The sequence below is a fragment of the Podarcis pityusensis genome, assembly GCF_964106645.2.
Source record: "Podarcis pityusensis genome assembly, chromosome: 5".
Lineage (NCBI taxonomy): Eukaryota > Metazoa > Chordata > Lepidosauria > Squamata > Lacertidae > Podarcis > Podarcis pityusensis.
In genome coordinates, this window is record NC_138032.1 from 63,963,509 (window position 1) to 63,989,823 (window position 26,315).

General features: G+C 41.9%; 1 protein-coding gene across 4 annotated transcripts in view; it reads right to left on the reverse strand.

Annotated features, from left to right (window-relative positions):
• TBC1D12 (TBC1 domain family member 12) overlaps positions 1-26,315 on the reverse strand; it is a 47,391-nt gene that overhangs the window by 1,938 nt on the left and 19,138 nt on the right. The window contains exons 3-13 of one of the 4 annotated variants that reach the window (XM_081004555.1): positions 22,173-22,229; positions 13,257-13,372; positions 12,667-12,749; positions 10,572-10,689; positions 9,931-10,037; positions 8,870-8,950; positions 6,810-6,904; positions 4,145-4,216; positions 2,441-2,569; positions 1,708-1,817; positions 904-1,162 (exon numbers count right to left, since the gene is read on the reverse strand). In XM_081004555.1, the coding sequence (XP_080860681.1) occupies positions 904-1,162; positions 1,708-1,817; positions 2,441-2,569; positions 4,145-4,216; positions 6,810-6,904; positions 8,870-8,950; positions 9,931-10,037; positions 10,572-10,689; positions 12,667-12,749; positions 13,257-13,372; positions 22,173-22,229 (1,227 nt within the window). The other 3 variants (XM_081004558.1, XM_081004557.1, XM_081004556.1) reach the window with 3 other exon arrangements.

The window sequence follows — 26,315 nt, forward strand, 5'->3', positions numbered from 1 at the left end:
TTCTGCTCTCCAGTCAACAAGGGTTATCCACAATTTAAAACAACACAGCTAATTTTCCATTTAGGGTTTAATATGGAAAGATACACTGTTCATTTTACACCACCTGCTCTTTTGGGACTCCTGTAGAGCAGGAGGCACACAAAGAAGGGCCTTAGATGACGATTGCAGGGTCAAGAATTTACAACAGAAATATTGCTGCACACTGTAGCTGTGTAGTAGTTCGCCATGGGGTTAAAATATAAATGCTTTGAGTTTAAGGAAGTGTAGCTAAAGGTATTTCCCATTTAATAAGAGTTCAGTACACCACCCATGAAGTAGCAGAACACTGCAGGGGCCTTGAATGGTTTCTCTCATCATGACAGCATGCCCCACCCCCTCCTGAAAATGACAGGTAGGCAAGTTGTACAGCCTCCCCATGCAGACACAGCACATCTTGCAGGAACACACCAGGGCCCTCATGAGACCTTCCCAGAACCTGCTAAGCAAGGTGGGAGATTTTTAAGCCCTCTACCTTGCTTACCAGCCTCTGGTAAGACCCTGCAAGGATCCTGAGATCTTGCGTGGGAGGCAAGGCCTACTCAGCACACCGGCTTTGGACAGATAGAGGATGGGGGGGTGTCCTGTTCCAGGGGCATTCCTGATTTTATGTGATTTTGCCTTTGCACACAGATCCCCAGAGCCTATCTCCCATGTAAGCTGTGTGCTTACTGTATTTCTGCTGATGGTTTAATATTGTTTTATGTGTGTATGTATATATATAGAGAGAGAGAGAAAGTATGTTCATATATTTTAATTGTTTACTGCGTTTATTCTCGCTAAGCTGTCCTAGGCAACGTGTTTTTGAGGGCAGAAACTCAACAGTTAACGTGACCCAATTTATTTATAATAAAAATGAAGACTTACCTGAGCCCATTTTTTGTTACTATTCTGCATCTGAATAGATGTAATACAAGTAAAGAGCTTCTCCGACGTGATGTCTTCAGGTAGCTTTGTTAGAAACTGTGCTATATGAATGAAGTCCATCTGCAGGAGGATATCTTCATATAGCCGAAGAATTCCTAATCCAGTTCTGAACAAAAATTCTTCTCCGTCTCTACAAAAGACATCCCAGACGCGACAGGCCAGATCAAGGGGTAGTGACTTGCTGTACAGGGTGAAGATCCTGGGGGGTGGGGTTTATTTTTTTGGGAAATCAGAAGTATCAGGAACATGAGGACAAACTACATGCCATCAATTTTGTGCTGTGAACTTTGAGCTCCTCCACTGTCAGTGGTATTTTATTTAGAAGTCCATTAATACTTTGGATCTGGGAAAGACACACCAATAGGTATCCCACTCACACAAGCTGACTCTGCAAATCTTCCTGATCTTTTCCCTCCCAATCCACTGCAGTCTCCCGTACCAGGCTTTTCCTGGCTGAGGGAGCATGGTACAAGAAGCAGCAAGAGAGAAGGAGGAGTGGGAAAGCTATATTGCATGAGCAGACATTCACTAGCGTACGTTTGTTTAGACACCAACAATCACAGCTAGATGGGAATTATGTTCCCAACTTGCCCCAACAACTGCTCACCCCGCCCCCCCCAACCACACAGAATGGAGAAATTTCTATAGAGTGCCCATTATCTGTATTATCAAACTTCAGCTGCAAGTTTATCTGTTTAACACAGAAAGCAAAACAGAACCTATTCAACCAATCTTCCAACTTACCAGTCTATCAAGTATATGTCAGGGGTAAGTTTGTAGGATTTAAAATGATGAAACAATTTGGGGAGGTTTTCCTCAAAAAATACTTCAAATGCTGCAAAGTACTTCAGCATCTGTAAAGAAAAAAGAGAAAAAAGCTAATGAAAGTCTGGTTGGGGATGACAACGCATGAGGTGCCATAACTAATGAAGCCTTCAAGGAAGTTATACCCCTGTCTACAGGACATATTCTGCTGGTTTTAGTGAAGAAAGTGCAGCGTACATCATTTAAATAGTAAAACTTCCAGTCCAGTTGCTATGACAACTGTAGTATCTGTACTTCTCCAGCAACAAATTTAGCCAACTACACTTACAGTGTAGACAGCAGAAAAATGAGTTAGTCACTTTTTCATTGCTATCTTTCCATCCTGGCAAAAGCAAGAGATTGGCTGTAGGGTAGTCATTAGCCCATTGTTTCCAGAAAATGAATTATAGGAGAGGAAGCTACAAGAACAGAATTCTGAAAAGGGGTGGTAAATTTTAACAAAAGAAATAGTTGCCGATTTCATTCCAGAGACACAAGTACCCCTGCTAGTTGCAAGTATGAATGCAAAGCACTGTTCTTTAGGAAAGCAGAAATTCTACTGGGTGTAGACTGACACCCATTTCCTGCCTGTTAAAAAGATTCTAGTAGTCACAAAATGGTTCAAGTGAAATAGTAACAGTAAGTTACGAGACACTGGAAATTGTATATATACCATGCTGTGATCCACACGGAAAAAGGCCAATTGGCATGGCTTGTTCAGGAGGTTTGCAAAGGCAATGAACGCATCTGCCTCTTCCAGATTGAGAATAAGGACTGCAGCAATGAAGGACATTCCCTGGACCTTCAAAAAAACAAAAGCAGTGAAAGTGCATTAAGTAAACAGTCTCATTTTTATATTAAGGTAGGGATCTGTAAGCTACAGTATTAGTAAAGGCTAGAACGCAACCAAATTTATTTACAGTTTTGACAAAAAACAAAAACAAACAGGCTAACTTGTTACAGAAATGCTAAATTCAGTACTTAATGAGTTATCATGCAAATGCTCAAGGCAGTAAAGTGATTAGGGCAACTTAGACCTGCTTCTATCATTGAAGTTTCCACTCATGGATGTATGGGTGGAATCTACAGCATCCTGAGGTAAGGTTGCTAATGTATTTTTTATAGCTTCGGTAGGAAGAATTGGCAGGTGGTTACCAGACAAATATAAGGTGGTAAAGCCAACACGTGAATAATCTACATTCAGGCATTTTCTCCCCTTGCTTTTCTAGGGGCTAATGGCATAGGAAAGGAACATCTATAGTAGAATCTGGTGCACAGTTACTGGGAAGTCCCACTTAAATCAGTAAGCTAAGTCCCAATCACATGTCAACAGGATTTACAGACTCATCTCTACAGGCTACAGTTGAGCCATTACCTCTAGACCAGGGCTGGGAAACATTTTCAGCTCCAGGACAGATTCATAGCTTCCCCACCCACAACAGGCTACATCACTATGTCAGGTAACATCAAAGGGGCTTGTCATCAGCACCAAGCAGCTAACCGGTACCAGCAGAGAGCTCAGCTTTGTCCATTTGCTGGTGCAGTTTGAATCCAAACCACATCTGCAAACAGACATTCATTCTCTGTGTACCAGCAAAGCTGTCCACACAGTTGGTCAGTAGACGGAAAACATCTCTTTGCTGATGCAGTTTGAATTTAAACCACAACTGTGAACATACAACTTCAAAGCGCCAATCAGCTGAGCGATGCTATCAACAATACCTCCTTGTCAAAGAGATACTGGAAGTGTACTTCAAGCTCCCAGTTGTTCCTTCGCTGCGACACCACATCTGATGTCAGGTGTGGGGCAGGCGGGCGTGTATTGAGGAACATGGTCCTGTGAGCCAGAGTAGGACCCCTGCCAGATCCAATTAGGGTCATTGGCTGGTGGTATCCCACCACTCCTCTAAATGCAACAGAGCAATTGGATTATCTATAAAACTATCACCCATACATGAAGTTGCAGGCAGGATTTGAAATATAAGCAATGGATTATTAAAATAATTAATGGAATCAGGTTTAGATAATAAAAACATATGTGTTTTAAAACAGCTAATAAAAAGAATTAATAAAATAAACACCAGGAAAGGAGGGGTAGGGAGTCAAAAAGAAGTTATGTATGTATGTATTAAAAAAACTATCGTAAGTGTTTTGCAGTATCTATGGAGACATTATATGTATATGTGTATATGTGTGTATGTGTGTGTGCGCACGCGCGCAAATATGAGAGACAGACCAACCTCTTCTACTGGTGCTACACAGGCAAGCTATATTGAGATAGTTTACTCAGCAAAAACTATTCCTTTAAACGTCAAGCTAATATTTGTATGAAACATCATTATAATGTGAAGAACGGCAATGTTGTAAGGATACTTACATATCCTACATCTGGTCTGTAACATGTATATGCTCCCAGGACACTGTGCAAAAGATCATGATAAGGGCCACCCTGAAGTGAAAACAATGGAAAAAAGAAACGTATATGTTAACATTTATTTTGTTTTTCTAGCTTTATTTTGAATTCAGAAGACTATTTCCACTGGGTCACAATATATTCAATCTATAAAAAGTTAGGCATGCCCAGAAGCTTGGCTATATATGTGTGACAGAAGCACTGAATTTCCTACAAGTCCATTTGTTCCTGACTGCATGGAACTGTAACAGCTCCAAAAGACTAAAAAAAAACCTCCACCCATTACCTATGAACACATGTGCAAGCGAGTGCACACTTTCTCCATTCTACTGTACTACCTCCAAGCAAACAAGGGACAGTGAGCTAGAGAATGTCAACACTTAGGAACGCTGGCAGTCACCCCAGAGTGTGAACTTGGTTATTAGTATCCCAGTTGCAAACTGTACAGACAAAGTGCATTGTTTTCTCCTAATGTTCTCTGGACTATACGTACTGCCAAGAGCTGTTTCAGTGCTGACAAAATGTAACTCTGAATTCACAACACTTGTGATCCAGCAAGCATTTTTAGATGCGGAGAAAGCCTTGCATACAACGAATTGTGTATTTTCTTCCACCACTATCACCCTGTCCCAGATTGTGAAAAAGTAATTTCAGACAGATTCTTGGTTGTTAATAGTTTCCTCCTCCTCCTCCTCCTTTTTTAGTGGAGACATTAGGTCAGAGGTCACCAACATGTTGCCCACTGATAGTGTGCCCACCTATACCTCCTACAGTACCCACAATGTGTCTCAGTAACTATCCACTCAAATATCCATGAGACACTGTTTGCTCTTCCAGCTCAGCTCCTGCTTGCACTGACTCAGCTTACCCTAAACTGAACACACTCCCTTAAACATGTCTACATTTCCCTGGATGCCAGGATTTGACACATACCCTCTCATCCGTTCTGAATAGAGATACAAATAGCTTCTCGTAAGCAACTGCAGCAGTGGTTGATATTTGCATCCCCCCCCCCCCCGATGAGGTGGCTGATGAGAGGGGCATGACAGCACCACATTGAGGGCCTGTCCTTTCTTCTGCGCTTTTAAATGTGGCAGCCATTATGCCAAACCCCCGACAGCAGCCACTGCAGCTCAGAAAGGTTGGCGACGCTGCATTAGGTTATCATATAAATGAAAATTACAGAAACTTTTTTGCAATTTAGTAGCAGCAGCGGTGAGGTTAACTAAACAAAACAGAAAGCCTCACACCTGAACATTTGTTATTTCATCATTTAGTAACTCATGTCGGAGCTGAAAATTAACTTTCGGGTTTGCAGGCTGTTCATTTAGGAATGCGAATTGGCTAAGCAAATAAAGAAGGGAAACTATCTAGACACAAAGTTTCAGGTGAGGCTTGAGCAAGGCAAACTAACTCTGCAATAGACAGCTCTCTGGGTTTTTTTTATTCTGTCTAGTTGGAATGCACTTTCGGTTTCACCAGGAACAAAAGAGGAAGACCACTCAAGTCTCTTGAGTAAACAGATCCTATTTTAACTCTGGGGATTAAAAGCTTCTTTGGGTCAAGGGACCTGCTATTTTGCTTGTTACACTGTAACAGCATACACAGAGATGGAACTATATAAACAACTTTGTATAGGGGCTTCTTCTTACATGGCATTATAGACTGGAATGCCAATACCAAAATTCCAAGTCCACAAATGTTAAAAGGGGCAGGCACTATCGTTTTTCTATTAAAACATATGCAGAGGTCTGACATATATTCGAAAAGGGAGGCGGGTGAGTATACTTTTTCCCTTATACTACACCATTCGTTTAGTTATTTTATATACTATCAAACAGTTCTCTGAAATCTGTTTTGTAAGTATAGTAAGATGCCATTTTTTCATGTTTTTAAAAAGCCAAACACTTAACACTTGCAGATTTGTACGCTTGTACTTCTGCCAGAATATTGTTATTTGAACAGCCGTGGAACTGGCTTACCTTCCCAGTTGGCAGTGGTGAGCAAGCATAAAGTCTAGCTGACCAGGTGATCTTTTGTTTGCAGTTATGCCCCACCCCCCCAGAAACAATGGCTTAAGTCCCGTAAGACCTGCTATGTTTGCTCAGTGAATGAAGGCAACAAGGTTTGCAAGCTGCTTTTACATTCTACTGCTTTAGTTGGACACATCAATCAACCTCTCCCCAAACCGCAGCACTCGCCAGCCTGGAAAATGAATTTTAGCTTGCTTGCTATAGCTGCTTTGTTCCCTCCCACACTCCACCCTTGCAAGCACGTAAAGCAAGTCAAAGATCTAACTATTCGACTGCAGGGAAACAGATGCATAGACAGAACATTTGCTAACCTGGTCAGATAAAACACTCCCTCTAAGTACCATGCCAAGAAGATGAAGTTATAGAGTTAATACCTGATACACAAGTGCCTTTTCAAATTATTTTTGAGTCACACTACTATTAATGTAGCATGGAATTCTTCAGCTGCATGAATCCATGGCAGAAAATTCCATTTTTTTAAAACAACAACCTTTCATTGACAGATTTTTATTTTTTTTAAAGAAAATCAGCCACAGCGGGGAAAATGACCTCATGTTTAACATGTTTGTATCTGAAGAAAGTCAAAAACATTTTACCTTCTGAAAAATATAGAGGGATGGAAATGTGCGGGATATATCCAATTTTATTAGCTCCAAACTAGCCTCCCGATCAGCAACTGATACTCCAGCATCTACAGAGATTAAAGCATGCAGATTTTTATATATGCATATGTCTGTAGAGTTATTTATACAGTAATGTAAGACTATGGCCATCTTCTACGTAGTCTGACTATTACTTCCAATCAGAAATTAAGAAAATACTAACTTAATTTACAGAAAGCAGGAAAAGGTGTAGAGAACAACTATTTCATTCAACTATCATTTTAACCTATGAGTCGTGTTTGGTATACCACTGCAAAAATAAAAAAGGGTTTTAAGAGGCGATTTAAAAAATGGTTTAACTCAAGCAGGCACAGATGTGTTGCCACAGTCCTCCCATTTTGTCCCCTCACCTCCATTTTGTCTCAGAATTTCCATCCTATAGTTGGCAAGCGCTCGGCAACCCAGGACAAGGATGTCAGACTATCTGGACTGTGCACTACTCTCTCTTGACCTGGGAAAGAGAGTTCCTAACCCTAAATGTCCAGGAGCTACAGACTTCTTGGACTTGCCGAGTCAAAAGCAACTGCATCCTAATTTAAATTTGGACAATACCCTGCTACTCATTAAACTGGCAATACAAAGATCCCCATGCCCTTTTGACACAATGGAACCACACCATTCATTCCCTGTTTCAGAAAACAGCCAAAGCATATCCACCCTTTTTGTTCCTCTGGAAAACACCTTTCAACAGACTTCCTGTTTCAATTTTACAAAACTAATTGTTTTTAGAATTCTGGGGAAAGGATATCTCCTGAGAGCAGCCCTGCAAGCAGACACAGTACCCAACTCATTCTGGGTTAGTAAAAGCTTTACTGCGCAGTAAAAGCTCTACTGTGTCCTGTATTTTTACTTTACTCCACCAAGGATCCTTCTCACCAGTCCTTCTTCTGTGATAGGGAAAAAACCTCACTTTCATTAATTCTCTTCCTCCCTTTCTGCCTGGTTTTTTTGCTTGCTTCTTCTTCCTCTCTCGCTAATCCTTGCTCTGCCTCTACCTTCTCCCTTCAACTAGAACACAGTTGTGCAATTTGGGCTTGTGGCCACTTGTCCTATTCTTTCTCCATCCTTTCTCAGTAGCCTTCAGCACTTGACTTGTGATTTGGGCATTATCATCATTTATTTTAAAACTCCCCTTTTCAGGGTTACATCCTGAAGTCTCAGTTGTTTTCCACTCCTTATGGAGTGTTCCACTATTCAAGCCAAAGACCTAAGTTACCCAGTTTGTGCTCCTGTTTATTCTGAAAGCATGGTAGTTTCTAGGCCAGCTCTTCCAGGCTGACAGCAGCCTGCTCTCCAGCACAAAGAGCTGGGGCCCATAGAGCAAAGAGACTCTTCAGCACAACACTATATTCCCTCATCCATCTATTGTTCCTGAAGGGCTTATTCCCCAAACATGAAATCAGGTTTCAGACCTCTTTAGAGACATACTGTACTTCCCAAGCAAGCATGCTAAGATATCATCACGTCATACGTTTATATTGGAAAAGGGCTTCTCCCTCACCCCTCTAATTTTGTACTGCTCATAAGGTTGGATCACAAATGACCAGACTTACTCTGAACTGATATTGCCAGTTCTGTTTGATAAATTGGTATCCTCCCTACAAAACCTACTTTTATTAAGCTCTTCCAGCTTCAGTATTTATGGCAAATCCACTGGATCATAACAGTATAATATTCTCTGAAGGAAACCCTCATTTCAACAAGCAGACAATTTTAAGGTATCTGCTACTGTGTTTGAATCTCCAAACAAAGAGATGAACAAATTCAGAAATCTGTTTGGGATTCAACTTGCTCAGAACTATACCACATCAAACTGTAGATGTTAGCTGATGATAACGTTAGCTTTCTATGTGCAAGTATCAAACGTTTGATCCTACAATGAATGATCTAGTCCCAAAAAGCCTGTGCTATATTTCTGAATGTGTCATTTGGCTAATCATGTGCATTCTATTTAGAAGAATGTAAAAGCAGTAATGGGTATCGTTGTAACCTACCTTCTGCATCATTCTCAGCACCCATCTCCCCAAAACTCTTCCATCGTTCCTTGGCTCTAGATAAGAAGATTTCATAGAGTTCTGCAAAACAGACAGCAAAATGGAGCCAAAGGGCAAATTTACAGATAAGAACTATACAATTTTCACAGTAATCCTGTTTTTTATTATATGCATTTTAGTTATAAAAACCAGGGAGGGAAATCATACTGTGTAATATCCAGCCACTGACTCGGGACAGCTTCCCTGAATTTAGTTTTAGCTTGAGAACAAGCCTTTTGGCTGCTTGTATATCCCCCGTTGCACACACAAACAAACCACTAGGTACTCCATTAACAAAATTTAACCAACTTCAAACCATGGCTTCATATTCCAGAACTGTTGAACATATATTCCTAGTTAAGATTAACCAGGAAACAATTGTTAATGGAAACTCATGTAAAAGGGCTTCATGCTCAGCTAAAATGCTCCTTCGTGTATCTGGGTATTAATCCAAGACGTGATTGTCCAAACAATTACATAGAGATCTAGGCATGCTCCATACAAAGATTTGTGAACTGTTAGAATCTTTACGTTGTTCCAGTTCTTAAACCAGCTATACTGATCTTTCTTGAAAGAGATGAAACTGAAACATGCTAAAATCTACTAACCAAGTGATCTCTTCCTAAAAAGAGTGAGTCTTCTTGCATATTAAAAGCAGTCTCTTGAACTAAAATATTTAGTCCCATTATTTAAAGGCTGTCTCCTCCCCCACCCAACAAAACCATTAACAAGCTCTAGCTTTTTGAAAAGTATTTGACAGCTAGAAAAAGTTGTCCCTTTCAATATCATCTTTAAATGGCTTCAATTTAAAACTGGTATTGGGAGACTGTGCCAGTTTACCTCTCCTGGGTGAAGCAAAATAGATACATTTTTGAACTTCTGTGGCATAAATTAATCTCTTCTAAAAGCAACTTCTTTCTGTATCAATAAAAGCTATTACAAACTCAGTGGAAGAAATGTTGGGTTATTTCTTGAGACCACCATCCTACTGAGATAAGAGTTTGCATGTTTAGAACACATACCAGGAGTAATATTCAGTTCATTTCCTACAGCAAGACTCCACACTTTCCCACGAACACTAGGAGGCAACCCTTGCCACCACAATTCTCGAACTCTCCTTGTAGAACGCCTAAAAAAAGAGAAGATGGGGGGGTGTTTTGGTAAGTACAGGTAATTTAGCTGCCATTCCTGGCATTTCCAGGTTGCCCCAGAAGCAAAGAACATCAGCAAGCTTTGGCTCCATATAGTGGAAAGTCAAGTGTTTTCCCTTATGGAAGCCAGATCACCTGAGAGGGCTATTGACACAGCTTTATCCCATTTAAGCCAACAGTGCCTTATGGTTTCTCCTAGATGCCACACCCAGGGAAACCCCCTGGCCCTGGAAGACTGTAACTTCGCACAGGGTGAGCATTTAGACAAACTGCTAATGACAACAATTTATTAAAGAGATTACTGAATAGAAAAAGTAATTCTAGACTATCATGAGCCCAAATACATGTTTGAGAACAGAAAGAAAAACATTCAAGGCTTTTGAGGGATATAAAAGCCTGTGAAGCTTATATTTAATGCTTTTTGATCCTGCTCTTCAGTCAAAAGGGCTTCCATAGCAGCTAACAAGCATCAGTAAAAAGGCTACTGATGTTACAAGGTCATCTATACTTACATAGTCTCCCAATTAGGCAGTATTTCATTGACCCAAATCACCATAGCGCTAGCAATGTTCTCCTCTTGCTTGAAGCGTTCTTTCATTATTTTCTTCCTTCTATGTGCATCCTTAATTTCTATTAAATCCAGAATATTTTTAATTTTAATTTTAATTTTAAAATCAACATTTCAAAACTGTATCAAGATAGAAAATGTTCTGGGGGTTACATTCTCCAGATTAAGTCAACTGCCAAATTTCTTGCATTATCAGCGCTGTTGAGATTAGCTCTCGACAGAAATATGAATCTCCCAATACTGTCTATTTCTCCATTTCCTCTTCCAAGTTTGCAAGACACAGTGGATGTCTGCAATTGTGTATATCTAGTAAGAAGAAGTAGGGCTGCACACTGACTAACCAACATCTCAAATAATGTTTGAATAAGCTGTTCTAGAGGAACTTTGTAAGAAACCACTTGTTGCATGAACCATTGCAAGCCAAGTTAGGACAGATGTTATTGGATGAGTAATTAAATCTCAGAAAGCTGGGAGAGTAATGTGAATTCTAAGGGAAATTAGAGAGAGCCAGCAGTTTGGAGCAGAAGCAATATTACTGATTCCAAGCAGAATGACTGGAGTAACAAAGATTACCATTTTTTAAGTAAGAGATTACATTTCCAACTCCAACATTTACTCCCCCCCCAAAAAAAATCCACCTTCTCAGATACCATCAGTATAGAGAGGCAAAGATGAAACACAACAGCAAGTCAGTTGTTTCAGTCTCCAATCCTGTATTTTCCTTTATCACGTTAGAATTTGTGTTATTTAGTGAATTGTAGAGTTGGAAGAGATCCCAAGGGTCATCTAGTTCAACCCTGTGCAATGCAGGAAGCTCATGGAAATCTGCCTTGCTTTCAGGACTGTTTCAAATATTACTGGTTTTTGTACACAGACATGAGTGACCTCTATAATTTCTCACCTCAAACCCAATTAAGCCAGAGGGGTTCACTGAAACCCTTGTGGTGCTACTGCCTGCTTGGGACAGGGAGAATAGGAGGGCAATAGGAGGGGTAGGTCTTCCAAGTACCCACCACAATACAAGGCTGGTGGGTTGTATTTGGCAAGGTAGGTCATGAGTTCTGCAGGTTTTATGTAAAAAGTGTGTATACCACACTGTACAACCTACATGTCACCTGCGTACTTTCCCTTACGTAAAGGGTCCAATTTATGTAAGAAAAAAAGCAATTCTATTTGACAGGCTGTTAAAACAAATTGCTGACTGCACTGACCAGCCAACATAAGAAGCAAGTTGCCTTTGAGAAAATATTTTAATTGACGCTGGAGTGCTAATCTATTGCTATCATGGGTAAGCACTTGCAAGGGTGTAAGAAAGTTATGCACAAACATTAATAAACACGCACAGCGTTATGGTTTCAACACTGGCACGAGCTCCGAGGGGTAGATAAGCAAATGTATCCTTTGTAAGGTCAAGGCCTAAAGTCTTTTAACTTGCACACAGTCTTGGTGCAGGGTGACAACAGGTTTTAGGCTGAGGATAGAATCCACTAAACGCCATCTGCTGAAGGCTGCTGAAGTTGAAAAGGCAGTGATCACCTGCATTTCCATATACACTAACTGCATTGTATACCAGTTCAACAGCGTAACATACACAAATGGCACATATCTAAACTGTGACTCTCTCCAGCGGAACACAAGCTACCAGGCTACTGCTTTGGCTTTTTCTGCCATGTTAAGCTGCAGAGGTGAGTGTAACAGTGAAATAGATGTGTTGTGTGTGTTAGAGAGAAATATCTAGCTGTGCGTGCTGTGTGTGTACACTCAAAAAGCATTAATGAATATCTGTCTTCAGAATCCCAAGTACAAAGCAATGAATGAAACAAATGTGAAAGTTTCAGTTCCACACAGAGTGTGCGAAAGTGTTAAAATTGCAGCCATACTTTGAAGGACAAATTAACTTCATTTTAAGACTGTACCTCTGTGTTAAAAGAAAGAAAGAAGAGTTTTCTTTTAGTCCAGGATAATTTGCATTCTATTTTTTATATTCCCACATTTTCGTTTTTAGAAAATAGCATTATGAACAGTAAGACTAGCCATACCTCTCTTTTTTGCTTCTGCCACCATTTCATCATATTCTTGTCTGTGACGTAAAGCCTCTTCTACAGATTTTGCAGGAAGGTTCCTGGGGGGAAAACATAAGCAAAGGTAAGGCTAAATGAATCAAATTAAAAAGTTTTGTTTTGTTTCATTTCCTATACAAGGGAATAAATTATTCCACTCTGCTTACTCCCAATAGGACCTTCCCGTCTGAGCCGTGCAAGATACCATAATTACCTTACTGAAGCAAAGATTTATGCCCAATATCTCAGGAGGCAGGCAGACTATAAATAAGGGAAAAGGTAAGACTGACCCACATTATACAATATTTATAGTACAAACCTTCATCGTTTGTTTCCGGACATAATTCAAGTTGCTGGGATGGATCTAGGAAGTCATTTACAACTTAGGGCAAGGGTATCTGAAGGGCTACCTGAATGAACATTTCTGTGCACCACAAAAACCAACATTAAATTTTGATATGATCTTCAGGAGGAGGGAGGCAAATCCTTCCAGGCATAACTTTGGTCATAACAACCTGCTTTGACATGAAACTGATACTCTGCTTTCAAAAGAACTCGTAGCGACTTACGATGGTCGATCCTCCAAAATAAGAGCAGTAGTTGAAAGTGGCTCAAATTCAAAGTGTCTACGTCTTGTCGCTTGGGGTACAGGTTTACATGTTTTTCCTGTTCGTGCTTCATACTCCTAAACAAGATTGAATGATATAATTTTAGTTGATCCACAGATGGGATAAATGGCAACAGTTTAAGCTTCCATCAATGAAGCTATGAGTCGCCTAGGTAACGACAACTTCAGAGTCAGATGAATATTGCTAGCAGCCATGCACAGTATCAGCTTGAGACTCAGGACAGAGCAAAAGGCGCTGCATCTAGTAATCGTGTTGTAACCAACACAAGCTGAAAGAGTAAATGTTCTGCAAATTACAGCGTGTGGAAAATCCATATAAAAGGAGGAAGCAAGACAAGAGAAATAATCTGCTACTTATTGAAAGTTTCTGGTCCCATTCTGATGTAACCTAGTGCTAAACTACGGTTTACCGTTATGGTTTGAAGTTCACAAGTTTCAACTAACCATAGTTAAGTTTGTCCTGGTTTAGACATAACACTTAACTGTGATTAGTGTAAAACAGAAGTAAGTGCATTTGAACTGCTCTTCCCAATCACACAGGAAGGACAGAAGGGGGACAGGAAAGTCTACAAGCACAAGGCTTACTATGGGCTCATTCCTGTAATGATAAACCATGTCTGACAAAGCCACTGTCTTTACTATCTCAGTTGTCAGTAGTATGGTAATCTGAATGTATACCACCACCCTGCTATCAGATAAAAATGTTGATCAACTTAGGTTGATTATACAGAAAATAATTATACAGAAAATAATTATAAAGCATATGTTTCTTCCTCACCAACACACATTCTTGCTGATTGTATTAAAAAGTGAGGTGAAACATTAATTGTGGCCAAACCACAATCTAAAAGGTTTGTATCAAAGAACTGTACCCACAGTGGTTTTGCAGTAACGACTACACTAGAGGTTTGGCCACTCTTTAGTATAAAGGAGATCAGGGCAAAATACTGCTACATACTGAATCAAATCTCCCCCCCCCCATTAAAAATATCTCAAATACACTGCTAAATTCCACAGACCTAGCCCATTTCAAAACATAAAAAGCAACAAATCAGTTGAACTGAAAAAATATGCTGTTCTAAATAACTGGATTTGCAGCAGCTACAGAGGTAAAAATTATATGCACCAAGAAGTACAAAGCAAGCAAACTAATTTTCTCATGAAAACTTTATCTTTGCCTTTAAAATGCATGGCTAGAACCTAAGAGCCCTCCTGGATCAGACCAAAGGTCATTAAGTCCAGCATCCTGTTCTGACTGTGGCCAACCAGATAAAGCTCCTTAATTAATTTGGTACACCTAAAATGTAAAAAAAAAAACCAAAAAAACCCAACCAACCCCCCAAACCCCTCAACTATTCAGAAATCCCTTCTGCCAAAATATCAATACTATATGAGGGCCTAACAGAGGATGAGTTTTCATAACATAATAAAAGTTTGGTGCCACCTTTTAAAAGGAGTTTGGCTATTTTGGACACCGTTTGCTAGCATTCAGAATCGGAGCAAGGCACAGGAGGCTTGTGGCTTCGCTTTTGCAAGCATGTTGGCTGGAGAACAAGAATACCACTTCATTTAAAGCATCCAACCATGGCAACTTACTGTGGCATCAAATTCATCAGTTATGGTTTGGTCAGACAGCTAAAAGAGGGGTTCCCTGCCTGATGCAGCGACAGGGTTGTATAGATTGCAGCACTTATTTGGCATCAACCCACAGCATTATTATTGCTTTAGAGAATGCTGCTGGGACAGCTACAACATAAATGAAAAGGCCACACCATTTACATTACCATGTTTTTGGCACTACGTTAAATACATTTATGGCAACTGCACAGATGATTTTTCAGCCGAACATAAATATTCAGAAATATAATTTACATATTTCAGATGTAGCAGATATCCTAATCTCAATTATTGGGGATGAAATGACTCACTAGAATCAGCAAGATTCAATTCTGCCAAACATGGCTGGCCTTACCAGCCACTACCCATAATATTTCCAAGCTTGTCTTCACAACTACAATGGCTAGAAGACTTCAACAGACCCATTAATGGGAGCTACTGTCCTCCAGACATGGGAAAGGTAACTGACCTTTGGACGTTTTCAGAAGGTCAAATTAAGAGGCTGGGGAAAGCATCTATTCAGAGAATGTTAGAAGCAATAAATACATTTTTATAAGTTATGCAATGGAGTGCAAAAAAAGATAAATGTTGTGCCAGTGAACACATAAAAGTATAGATGCTTGCCAGGCTGATTAGTCACAGTTAGGGCTGTGTATACTTTATGCTGGTAAAAGGTTTGTGCCAAGATAATGCAAGATCTGCACCCTGCATAAATTCTGTTTGCTCACTCTGCTTAAATGTCTGCTAATCGTAGATAGTAGCAGGAAACTCTTCAGTACAATAAAGCTTCACCCTGTGACCATTAGAAGCCCTGCCCTAGAAACCCTACCCTGCCTCATCTGTTTTGTTTGTTGTTGTTTTAATTTTTACCGGGCACTACCCACAATATTTCCAAGTTTATCTTCCCAGCCACAAAGACTAGAAATTATCAGGCTACTGAATTCTGGACCTAATACCAGTTTCTGTGCCTGCACAGTGCAAACACCAGCTACATTCAGCCTTTGCTAAAGCACTTTTAGATAGGCTAGTTGAGACAGGTACCTCCTGCACACAGCAATTTCTTGACAATTGCTACTGTCTGTAAGATAGAAAATCAATTAAGAATGCCATTTTGGACACGAGTTTCCTTGTGTCAGTACTGAATGCATAAAGGGCAAGGAAGAGATGCAAGACTCTGAACACTTAACTCCTTGTTTATTTTGTGATGTGACAAACTGAAAGCAAGCTTGTTTGAATGCTTTGCCATTTGAGCAATTGTGTGTATTTCTGACTGTGTAAAATTAAAGTTAACACTGTTGCCTTGTGACTTGTTCTTGGCTATAAACACCAGCCAAGGAGATATCAAATATGTTCATGAACCTCAACTGCCTGCGTAGCAATCATTTCAAGAGGCTACTTTATGTGCATGGACTAAAAGTAAAAATAAAATAACTACTGTATGTTCCTAACATTGAGTTTCTGGACTGCCAATTGACAAACCTTATTTGACATAATGTGAGGTATGGAAGGAATATCAGAGAGATGAAATTCAGTGTTTCTTATGAAGATAACCATGCATGGCAAGAAACTGACTATTCCTACCTTATACCTCCCTTAGGGGAGCTTTTCCCAACCTGGTGGCCTCTAGATACTTGGACTATAATAGTTCCATCATTCCTGACTTGGGTCATGCTGGTGGGAACTGATGGGAGTTGTGGCCCAACATATCTGGAGTGCACCAGTTATTAACCATATCAGACTATTATGACAGCTCCAAAAAATATGTAATGCATTGGCTTAAAGCATATCATTCACACGTTATGTTTCCAGGGAGAAACACTAGTGTAACAGGGTAATCACTGCATAATGTGTGATGCTGCCCCAAATGTTCAGTTGAGAAGCATGTAACAGCATCCTAAGCAGTGTTTCCGAACCTGGTGCCCTCCATATATTTAAAGCTCCCATCAGTCCCAGCTTGCATAACCACTGGTGGGCACCCGGTTGGGGAAGGCTGATCTTAAAGCGCCCCAACTCCAATAATACCTTACTGGGTTGGGAATTTTTCTTCATTAAAACTTTAAACATCTGATAGTTCTATACATATTCCCTGCTCCATCGCTTTTTCCTCTGGTGGTATGTCTATTAAATCATAAGCTTTCAGGCAGCGACACTCTTAAAAAAATGTGTGTGCTTTGTAAGATCAGATGCCTGATAAGATACTATTCCTGGTCCTTGCACTGAAGAAGAAAATAGATTCCTAGCATCAGATTGCAGATACCCAGCCAACTGAACAGAGTTCTCCAACTCTGTCTAGTCTCTTGATAATTCCGACCATCCACCCAATAAATTGAACCAGGATAATCTATAAATGGAGATCCCAAGATAACTGTGGGAAGCAAAGAAGAAAACCCTTTGTCATAGTGTTATGAAAGTGTATTTTAGACAATCTCTGGTAGGGGCACCATGTCACTCACTTCCCCCCCTTGCTGTAAGTAGCATCATTCTCTGGGATATGAAACAAAGACTGTGTTCAAATGAAGTGCGGAATCCACTACATGTTATATTCATCAAACTGAAACCCAAGTGCTTCATTGTTCTTGACAAGTCTACCTTGCCACTAACAAATAAGAACTCCAAACCTAAGGGTTAGCTTGTTGTTGTTGTTCCAAGGTGGGTTACAATAATAAAAGCACAATGTTTAAAAATAGTTTAAAACAACTTAAAATTACAGAATAACCTGGGTCCTAAAAATACATCAAGTGTCAAAAGCCAGTGTATAGAGGTGCACCTTTTTAAGTTCAGGAATTTGCATCAGAGAGAGGAGTTGCTGATACATTATAGCAAAGGCAACTCAGAAGATATTAAAAAGCAAGCCTTATAAATAGGTTTAAAGGAATTTGAAAAAGCAGAGTGTGAATGGCAGTAGATATGGCAACAGACATACAATTACCCCAAGAAAGGGAAATTGGAGAGAATGAAAGATGAGGAAGCAGAGTCAGCCTATCAGCATTTCCACTCTCTCTAAAGAAAACAATATCATTTCAGTGCTACTGATGATCAAGTTCCAATAGATTCAAGTGTCAGGATTCACAAGGCACTGCAACTCAATGCCATCCTTCCTCCCACTCCACCCCCATCCCCACAGCAACAAAACACATAGAGGAGGGGGAAAGGGTGTTCCATTTTTTTAGGGTTAACATTTGCGCTTTTTTAACCCTTAAGGCCTTAACAAGCAAATAATAATAATAATTCAAAGAAAGGCACTCAAATATTTTAAAGGCAGAAAAGAATGCTTAACATAACCAAGATAAACAGGAAGAAAAGGGAGGAAAGGGACTAGCTCCAACAATCTGAGCTCTCTTACATCTGCCAAAATATTCTCCTATTCTCTCAGCATGTGTCCAATTATGTTACTAACAGATGGGGATCCTGACACTTTGATCTAGTAGTGTATTTGACGAAGAGGAGAAAATAGGACTCCTATCCGACATGACCCCATTCAAATGCCAATATTCTTACTGCAGGCTGTTCCAGTGGCGTAGCGTGGGTTGTCAGCACCCGGGGCAAGGCAAGTAATTTGCGCCCCCTAACCCATGGATTTGCGCCCCCTAACCTGTGGATTTGCGCCCCCTAACCCATGGATTTGCCCTAACCCCAGATGTTGCGCCCGGTGTGGCCGGCCCCCCCTGCACCCCCCATGCTACGCCACTGGGTTGGCCAGTTGGTGTTAAAAAAGATAGAACTTTTTTTATGTATGCTACAACAGCAGCAAGAATACTCATTGCAAAGTATTGGAAGACGCAAGATTTACCCACTCTGGAAGAATGGCAGATGAAGTTGATTGACTGCATGGGATTGGCAGAAATGACTGGCAGAATCCGCAACCAGGGAGAAGAGTCGGCAGAAGAAGATTGGAAGAAATTTAAGGACTATTTACAGAAATACTGCAATATTAAGGAATGTTGAATGATGTTGGATTGAAATTACGTTAAGTGGTTTCTAGCTGTAATGGTATAAAAGGTTATGAAAAAATGGTTTTTTAAAGTAAAAGTTTAAGTTTCAAGAACTTGGATAGAAAATAAGGTGTTATTTAGCGGTAATGCTATGAGATAAGGATTTGCTGAACAAATAATTTGAACTAGAAAACAAGAAGGGGAGGTATGAGGTGATTGAGCGAGTGGTTGCTGAACAACTCCAGGCACGCCTGGAAGAAGCGGACCATTTGGATCCCTTCCAATCGGGATTCAGGCCTCATCACGGGACTGAAACTGCCTTGGTCGCACTGGTTGATGATCTCTGGCGGGCTAGGGACAAAGGTGAGAGCTGTTTCCTAGTTCTGCTGGATCTCTCAGCGGCGTTTGATACCATCGACCATAACATCCTTCTGGACCGTCTTGAGGGGCTGGGAGCTGGGGGCACTGTCATACAGTGGTTCCGCTCCTTCCTCCTGGGCCGTGTTCAGAAAGTGGTGGTGGGGGATGAGTGTTCAGACCCTTGGGCTCTCACTTGTGGGGTGCCTCAGGGTTCTGTCCTCTCCCCCATGCTTTTTAATATCTATATGAAGCCGCTGGGAGAGATCATCAGGGGGTTTGGACTGGGTGTTCATCAGTATGCAGATGACACCCAGCTCTACCTCTCCTTTAAATCAGAACCAGTGAAGGCGGTGAAGGTCCTGTGTGAGTGTCTGGAGGCGGTTGGAGGATGGATGGCGGCAAACAGATTGAGGTTGAATCCTGACAAGACAGAAGTACTGTTTCTGGGGGACAGGAGGCGGGCAGGTGTGGGGGATTCCCTGGTCCTGAATGGGGTAACCGTGCCCCTGAAGGACCAGGTGCGCAGCCTGGGAGTCATTTTGGACTCACAGTTGTCCATGGAGGCACAGGTTAAATCCGTGTCCAGGGCAGCTGTGTACCAGCTCCATCTGGTACGTAGGTTGAGACCCTATCTGCCCGCGGACTGCCTCGCCAGAGTGGTGCATGCTCTGGTTATCTCCCGCTTGGACTACTGCAATGCACTCTACGTGGGGCTACCTTTGAAGGTGACCCGGAAACTACAACTAATCCAGAATGCAGCAGCCAGACTGGTGACTGGGAACAGCCGCCGAGACCATATAACACCGGTCTTGAAAGACCTACATTGGCTCCCAGTACGTTTCCGAGCACAATTCAAAGTGTTGGTGCTGACCTTTAAAGCCCTAAACGGCCTCGGTCCAGTATACCTGAAGGAGCGTCTCCACCTCCATCGTTCTACCCGGACACTGAGGTCCAGCACCGAGGGCCTTCTGGCGGTTCCCTCACTGCGAGAAGCCAAGTTACAGGGAACCAGGCAGAGGGCCTTCTCGGTAGTGGCGCCCTCCCTGTGGAACGCCCTCCCACCAGATGTCAAAGAGAACAACAACTACCAGACTTTTAGAAGACATCTGAAGGCAGCCCTGTTTAGGGAAGCTTTTAATGTTTGATGTATCATAGTATTTTAATATTCTTTTGGAAGCCGCCCAGAGTGGCTGGGGAAACCCAGCCAGATGGGCGGGGTATAAATAATAAATTATTATTATTATTATTATTATAGTATGAGGAGGTCAGGGAAATATGTTATTGAAAAATAAGTTGTGAATTTTATGTGTTTTTAATATATATTTTTTCTATTTTTTGCATTTTTCTCTTTGTATAAAATTGAAAACTTTAATAAATATCTTATTTAAAAAAAAGGAATTTATTAAATTTATTATTTGTGGAGCCCCCGCGGGCCGAGGCAGCCAAAGCCCCCTCCCCTTGGGCGCCCGACGGAGGAAGGAACCACGGCCCGCCGGGCGGCCAGCGGCCTCTCTCCCGGTGCTGGGGGCGCACGGCGGCGGCGGCAGCGGCAGCGGCGGCTTCTCCTCCTCCTCCTCCTCCTCCTCCTCCTCCTCCTCCTCGGGACTCGCTTCTCCGGAGGCTGCCCCAAGGTGAGCCCGAGCCTTTCTCCCTGCTCCGCGTCTGGCTGCCTTGCTCTGCCGCGGGGGCGACAGGGTGTGTGTGTGTTGTGCGTTGCGTTCTGCCTCCCGGGGCGGGAGGGAGCATCCCGGAGCCGCCTCCCCCTCCTCCTCCTGCGCGGGGCATGTGCCAGAGGAGGCTCCCCGGGAAATGGCCCTGGGCGCTGGGGGGTCTGGGCGGCATCCGCGGCGGCGGCGCTGAGCGAGGCGAGGAGGAGAAGCTGCCGGCGGGCGAGGGATGCGCGGGCTGAGCGAGGGGCGTTCCCCTTCCCTCTGGACTCGCGCCCCCCCCAGAAGTTGCGCCCGGTGCGGCCGGCACCCCTGGCACCCCCCACGCTACGCCACTGGGCTGTTCCCTATTCAAAGCTACTAAACAAATGAATAGTTAGAAACTAGGGGATTAAATGGTTGAAAGAGGAAATAACATCTAAATGACTCATTAGTCAAGACGGCCTGAAAATCGGCTTTTCAAATACATACTACTTTAGACTGGGCTGGGATTAAGGTTCAAGATACTAAGAGAATTTAGTTTAACATGTTAATAAGCAGTGATCTACAGCCACCCTGAGTTTTGAGTGAAGAAGAGAACGGAGGGGTACACATTTTTTAAGCTGATCGCACCCCCAATTTAGATGGCGTATTCATTATTTAATCAGTTATCTAGAAAAGCACCAAGGCTTGTTGCTCATAGATAATAGTGGCAGAACAGAGAGCAATAGTTGGTCTTAATACAATGGTATTGCTCCATGGATAAGAGCTTACTATGAGTAAGCTAGTCAAGGAAAAAAAACAGAGTCCTTTGCTTTTAAGGAAGTTCTCCTTGCACTATAATATAGCTTCAGACTTTGTCAAGCTCAACTCTGGCATATTTTCCCTTCACCAGTCCACTTGGAATGGCGACCTTTAACATTGGAAACTGTTGCAATTATTTAATTTCACTATACAGCCAGACGTCAGTGAAGTTGCTGAAAACATTTGTAGACTATTGCTTAAAAATTGCTGAAAGCCACATGCTAAGTGAACAAGAATGAATATTTCATTCAACTGCAACAATTAATCTGGATACATTTTCAAATGAAAGAAACAAAACAAAGAAAATCATATCAAATTTGCAAACTGTGAACAAGGGAAATGAGTAAAACTTGCTTTTCAATAATGGTATTCAGTGACTTGATGAGTTAGTACTGTTAACTCATGCTACAATTATGTGATATGCCATCTAATTCAATGATTGCTAAAAAGATCCCATGCATGGCATATAAGGTGATAGAAAAATATTAAATTTCATACCCCTGTGTTTAATAGATTGAGTGTAGATACTGATGCAACACTGCCAGAACTTTCATCCTAATGAGAAAAACAGAAGTAAATCCTTAGAGAAACAATTGACAGTCATTAATATACAGCAACATGCATGCAAACTTTATGTTCTTCTTTACAGTTTATATGGACCACCAGTGCGTACTGCTTTTTCAAGCATGCTCATGTTCAATTCCAATGCAGATTGAGATTGAGGCATTGGGCAGATTTAAGACATATACCCATACTCTACATTAAAAGCTAAAATTCAAAGCTTCTATCAAAAAACCACCGAGTGTTTAAGGAACAGATTGTATAATACGTAAAGAGGACAAAAATAATAATCCGTTACGGCCTTCATAGCCAAGTCATGCCCTAGCCAGCAGTCTTCAGATCTTCTCAATTAGAAAGGCCCACTCTAAAAGGTAACATCTGTGGAAACATACATTTGGCTTCTCTCTGGTATTTTTGATAAGCTTATATGTAAATTCTACTAGTTTTAAATCTTTTTAGTGAGGTGCATATGTTTTAGATAGCTAAAATGAATGGTTCCACGAGGACTAAGCAGGGAAGAAAGTCGACAGGAAATGATTTGGATGTTTAAATTCAGATCTATCTTAGCATTCATTTCTGTTTAAGAAGCATTTGGCACGGCAGTAAAGATGCATCAAGGGACCAATGTCCTAAACTAGCAGAGCAATTCAAACCTCCTTTGGGCCAGGCTGGCAGGGGCTGGATTGGGCAAATGCACCTCCACCCAAATCAAACCCCTCCCAACAGGGCTGCTGGTCTCTTACCAGCCTTCCACTGGCCACGGCCTCCGGAGTGAAAGCAGTCGAGCTGAGCTGGCCAGGATAAATTACCGTATTTTCCCGTGTATAAGACAAGGTTTTCATATTAAAATTAATTCTTAAAAATTGGGAGTCATCTTATACACGGATAGTGCAGAGGGGGACATGCGATTAGTGGCTGCAAGCAGTAGATTACAATCAGTGATTCGGTGGGTGATTGGATGGTGCAGCAAAGCCTGCTGGCGATTGGCGGCTGCTGGCAGCGAACGAGCAGGCGATCGGTGGCTTCGTAGAGGCGTTTGTTTGGCAGCGACGGTCAGGCGGGTGAATGATCGTTGGCACCCCCCCCCCATAGAAACTCAACAACTCTGGGCAATCACCCCCCATTTCCTCAATTTACAGTCCCAAAAAATAGGGGTCGTGTAATACACAGAAAAATACGGTATATCCCAAGCCATCCCTGCTGATGCCACATAGTGGCCTTGGGCCCCATGTGGGCCTGGTCACTGCTCCAGCTCCAGACTGGCACAGCAATCTGCCTGCTCGCCCCCATGCGCAGCACAGCTGCAGATGCAGTGGTGGTCTTGCCACTCCATAAAACCCCTTTCGTGCCAGGGAGGAGTTTAGATTGCTCCCTACATACCATATTTTTTGCTCTATAAGACTCACTTTTTCCCTCCTAAAAAGTAAGGGGAAATGTATGTGCGTCTTATGGAGCGAATGCAGGCTGTGCAGCTATCCCAGAAGCCAGAACAGCAAAAGAGATTGCTGCTTTCACTGTGTAGCAATCCCTCTTGCTGTTCTGGCTTCTGAGATTCAGAATTTTTTTTCTTCTTGTTTTCCTCCTCCAAAAACTAGGTGCGTCTTGTGGTCCGGTGCATCTTATAGAGCAAAAAATACGGTAACTAACACAAAAACAGACTGTGTCACACCTGAAGCAGTACTGAAAAGGCTGTACAAATTGACTAATATTATGTCTTCACGTATCAGGAGGGGCAGAAACAGGGACTACTGAGAATAAGATGTAAACCCTGCCAAACTAATAGCAAGGTGACCAAACGTATACTTCAAACCTAGAGAGGTTCGCCATGCCAGAAAAAGCGAATGACCTCAGTATGAACACTGGTTGGCAAATCAACTAGCAGCCTTCCAGGGCCCAGCAAATTTGTCCTTGGGAGATCTAGTGACAGATCGGCCACCCACTATGGCAACATTATTCCAAAAAGTCTATGAACATGGGATAGGTAGTTTAACTAAGATACCAGGAATCTTGATAGCAAAAGCTCACGCGCTAAGCGCACCAAGTTATCTAGGAATCTTTTCCCATAACCTTGGAAGCACCTCTCTGATGGGATAAACATTTGCCCACATTGTGTCAGTGTTGTAGTAGGTTGTATTAGCAAGCAAGGAACTTCGTTAACTGGTTTAACATACTTAGTTGCTGGTTTAACATACTTTCGCTGATCTTCATTGTTTGCGGGCAATAAACCATGCTCATTTATATGGGTAACAGATGTTACAGAATACCGTAGGTCATAGGATCAATATGAATGTTCCAAACAATTTAATTGGAAAGTGTCAATTAACATCACCTTTGCTGAGCTATTTTAGACACTCCATGGAGCTTGGACAGAAAGACCGAGTTTTTCTTTAAATAGCAAGCCAATGTGTCCTTATCATATTGCTTTTTAGAAATACCACTATTCAATAAACTAAAGCTCAAACCACCCTTGGACACCCTGCAGTGTTAGAAACTGAGAGATGAAAGCTAGGAACCAAATAGCACTTTAAATTTAGGTTATGGGCGCAACAATGGAATGTCCAGGTGCGCTTTTTTATAACAAGAATACAAAGCTGAAAATGAACTACAGCTAAAATACTATGTTCATTTTTCACATGGTCTAGTCCTTCCCCTGCCCACCCCCCTTATATTCTTAAGAGGGTCTCTTCTCCAGTCTTCAGAGAGGAGCTAGAATTGGGGAGGGAGAAAAGGGTCCTCCTTTCCTTCCACTCTGCGGTTTTAATCTGAAATCTCAGGGTGCAGTATTGTGTCCTGAGCTCAAAAACTGCTTGTGCTAATGAAATTCCCTGTCGCAAAATGCACTGAGAACAATGGAAGTTTCGAACACTGACAGACACCCTGTCCAATTTCCTATGACTAGTACCATTCAGCTGCTTTTAAACCAATTTCTAAGGAAGCCTGACACTCTAGAGATTGCTAAAGAACTTTAAAATTTCATACACATGTATAGTGAGAGATTACCAGGACAGTGAGAGAAATAAAAGGAAGTGGTGAGCAAAAAGGAGAGAAAAGTCAAGCTTATTTTTTTAAAAAAAGGAAGTAACATTGCTGATTTTAGGAGCTGCAATTATTCCCATCCCAAACAAAAACTGCTAATGAGGCACTTTAAAGAATGCAGTCTACCACGTAAGTTTTTCAGATAGAGAAAAAAACATGAAATGTTGCTATTCATCACATATTTCAATCCATGCTGATACCATGACAAGTATTTAGAAGTAAGTGGTTGTATGCAGAAGAAGAAAAATGTATCCTTTTTTTCTGCCAGATAATATACTGATTGTTTTTTTAAAGGGCACAATCCTATGGACACTGGGAGGGATCTGAGCCCATAAAAATTTCCAGATCTTCCTCTCTGCAGGCAAAGAGAGACTACCTTGTTACAATCAATGAAATCACTGATGCTGTTACTCTTCTGCCTTCGGTTCTCTGGCAGCAGGAGTATGTATTTCAAGGGAGTGTCAGGGAAGCAAAGTGTGCTATACTTGATGTCAGGGGACTGCCATCGCAACAGGGGAGGGGGGCAGGAGAATAAAGAGAGCCTCCAACGCTGCTGAGGAGCAGCTCCTCCTCCAGCAGCGAGGGAAGCCACACCTCCAGTGGAGCAGAGCGGGAAGTGGATAGCCAGGCGAGGGGAGGGCTCGAAAATGCGACTGAGAGCCCAAGAGCCTCACCTAGCCCAGCTGGCCAGGAAACAGACATGCCGTTTCTGTCACCCAGCTTGCGCAGAGGGGTGAAATGTAAGGAGGGGAGGCGGAGATTTGGGGTGTCTAAGTTCTTATGTTGGGGGAGAAACCGGAAGGGGCCACTCCCAGATTCTGCAAGTGACTGAGACGGACATGAACTTTGGGGTTCTGCACTGTAAATAGTTTGCACCAATAAAACCTGTGAAAGACAGGTCGGAGTCCTGTCTGGTTACTCGTGAGCAACCACTTCCAGACCTGACATTTGTCATCAGGGCCATCTTAAGCATATGCAGCACCGGGGTGCAAAGATCCGCCCGGCGCCCCTAGGTTGTCCAAAGTTGTTGACTTTTTTAAGGGA